A 2,085-nucleotide genomic window follows, 5' to 3' on the forward strand; every position below is an offset into this window, starting at 1 on the left:
CTTTTTTAAATAGAAAAGCAAAATAATTAGAAAAATCCTGGGCCTTACATACGATATCTCTTTAGCATTTGAAACTAATTCCAAATTATCTGCTTTTCAACTACTCAAAAGCCATATGTCTAGCCTGAACAAAGTAATGGATATAGTTCAGATATTTTCTTCTTCGTATTTATATATATGTGTGTATGGTTTTCAATTCCAACATATTTTGAACTATAATTCTTTAATCTAAAGCCTCATTTTCATAGCTCTTGATATAAGAAATGGCAACAACACGTTTCAGTCCTTGCTCATCTTCTTCAACAAACTTTTCTCCCTCTTCTTCGTCTTTCAAGAATCAAGCAAAATTGTTCAGTAGATTCATTTCTGTGCCAGGAAAGTCTGATTTCTCCATATGGGTATCTCATATTCATTCAAGAATCCGTGCTAAAAAGCATTTTCGCCTCAAATCCTCCAATGGGCATCCTCTAAATGCTGTCTTTTTGCAGGATGGTAAGTTCTTGATCCATGAGCTTCAACTCTCCATGTCTGTTTTTTAATTTTTCATTTTAGTTACTCTAATTTCTAATTTTAGGATAGTTTTCTGATGTTATTGTTTGATCGCAGTATAGACTGTATTTGCAATGATTCATTAGTTTTTTTGTTTGGTTGTTAGTTGATTCTGGGTTTGAAATAGCATATTTTAGGATTTCATAGCCAAACTGAAGAGTGCATGTTAACTGTACTTTGATATCCCAAATATCTTTTTTCTTCTTTCTGTTGGTTGTCTAACGGGTACGTATGCGTATTAGCTCTTGGATTCCCCAACAATGAGCATGCTCTCTGAATGTCCAATTCAAGGTACTGTGGTAGGATGGTTTATTTGGTGCTGAATTTGTTAAAAGAATTAAGTTTTAAGTGCATTTGAGGAACAAGTCAAAAGGATATTGAGAAACTTGATCATCTTGGCATATTTGTCACATAGCATGAGCACTGAATAATCTTATTGTTTTGCATTAATAACATTTCAACTATAAAAACCAAACACTTTAATTGTGGACAAGTTACTGTGCATGTCATATGGGATACTTATTAATTTATTTATGAGTAGTCATATTGATGTATCTTGTGGTGTTGAAACATGTCTTGTTTCAGTGAATGCGCTTCATAGCTTTTCATCACATGCCTATGCTCTTCCAAGGCTGCCCATATGTTTGCTATACATTAAATTTGCACACTTTTCTTCTTGTTTTTGTTCCATTACTTAATATTAATGCTTTAGGTGAGATTTTGGAGTAGGTTCAGCTAGAAATCATCTACCCAAAGATCATGTTGAACTTCAAAGAAAGGAGGGGTCATCCATTCCTGTCTCTGAAGCAGAGAAACTGGAGTCTACTCTCAGCATTACTGTTGTTGGAGCTTCAGGAGACCTTGCTAAGAAGAAGATTTTTCCTGCACTTTTTGCTCTTTTCTATGAAGATTGGCTACCTGAGGTTCTGAATTTTGTTTCCTTATTGAGTTTCATATTGTGATAATGGAGTCAGATTAAGTTTTTTTCAGATTAGCCATCAATCCCACAAAGATGGGAACTGACGATTTCCAATCTTCTCTTTTAATTTTGGCAATGAAGAACTTTACTGTATTTGGTTATGCTCGAAGTAAGTTAACTGATGAAGAGTTAAGGAACATGATTAGCCAGACATTGACTTGCAGAATAGACAAGAGGTTTTCTACATTGCTAAACCATTTTTACTGGTACAAAATTATTATTTGGACTTTCTTTTCATCTAATTAACATGGAAGAGTATGTACAGAGAAAATTGTGAAGACAAAATGGATCAGTTCTTGAAAAGATGCTTTTACCAGGCAGGTCAATATAACTCTGAGGAACACTTTTTGGAATTGGACAAAAAGCTGAAAGAGAAAGAGGTGATGTCTTATGGTTCTTGTAAGAGCTTGATCGTTATTGTATGCGTATCTGTATTTCACAGTGTCTTTTGTACTAAATGTAGCACCTGTTGCTGGTTATAAATAGATTTTAGGAGCAGATATAGAATGGTATGAAAAATTTTGGTTTTCTGCCAAATTGAACTATCAAATAGTATG

At 33.9% G+C, this 2,085-nt stretch overlaps 1 protein-coding gene across 2 annotated transcripts; it reads left to right on the plus strand.

The window, feature by feature from the left end:
* Positions 1-1,908, plus strand: LOC149491695 (glucose-6-phosphate 1-dehydrogenase, chloroplastic-like; the record flags this gene model as incomplete). 2 transcript variants are annotated; one of them, XM_089717117.1, is given in 4 exon segments in its annotated part: positions 1-492; positions 1,285-1,472; positions 1,610-1,704; positions 1,794-1,908. In XM_089717117.1, coding segments are annotated over 4 exon segments (627 nt in total), but the record flags the coding sequence as incomplete, so codon positions are not given.
* Positions 1,909-2,085: the final 177 nt, after the last annotated feature.

The sequence above is a fragment of the Jatropha curcas genome, unplaced genomic scaffold, assembly GCF_041381405.1.
Source record: "Jatropha curcas cultivar XTBG-Jc1 unplaced genomic scaffold, XTBG_Jcur_1.0 HiC_scaffold_847_pilon, whole genome shotgun sequence".
NCBI classification, from domain to species: Eukaryota; Viridiplantae; Streptophyta; class Magnoliopsida; order Malpighiales; family Euphorbiaceae; genus Jatropha; species Jatropha curcas.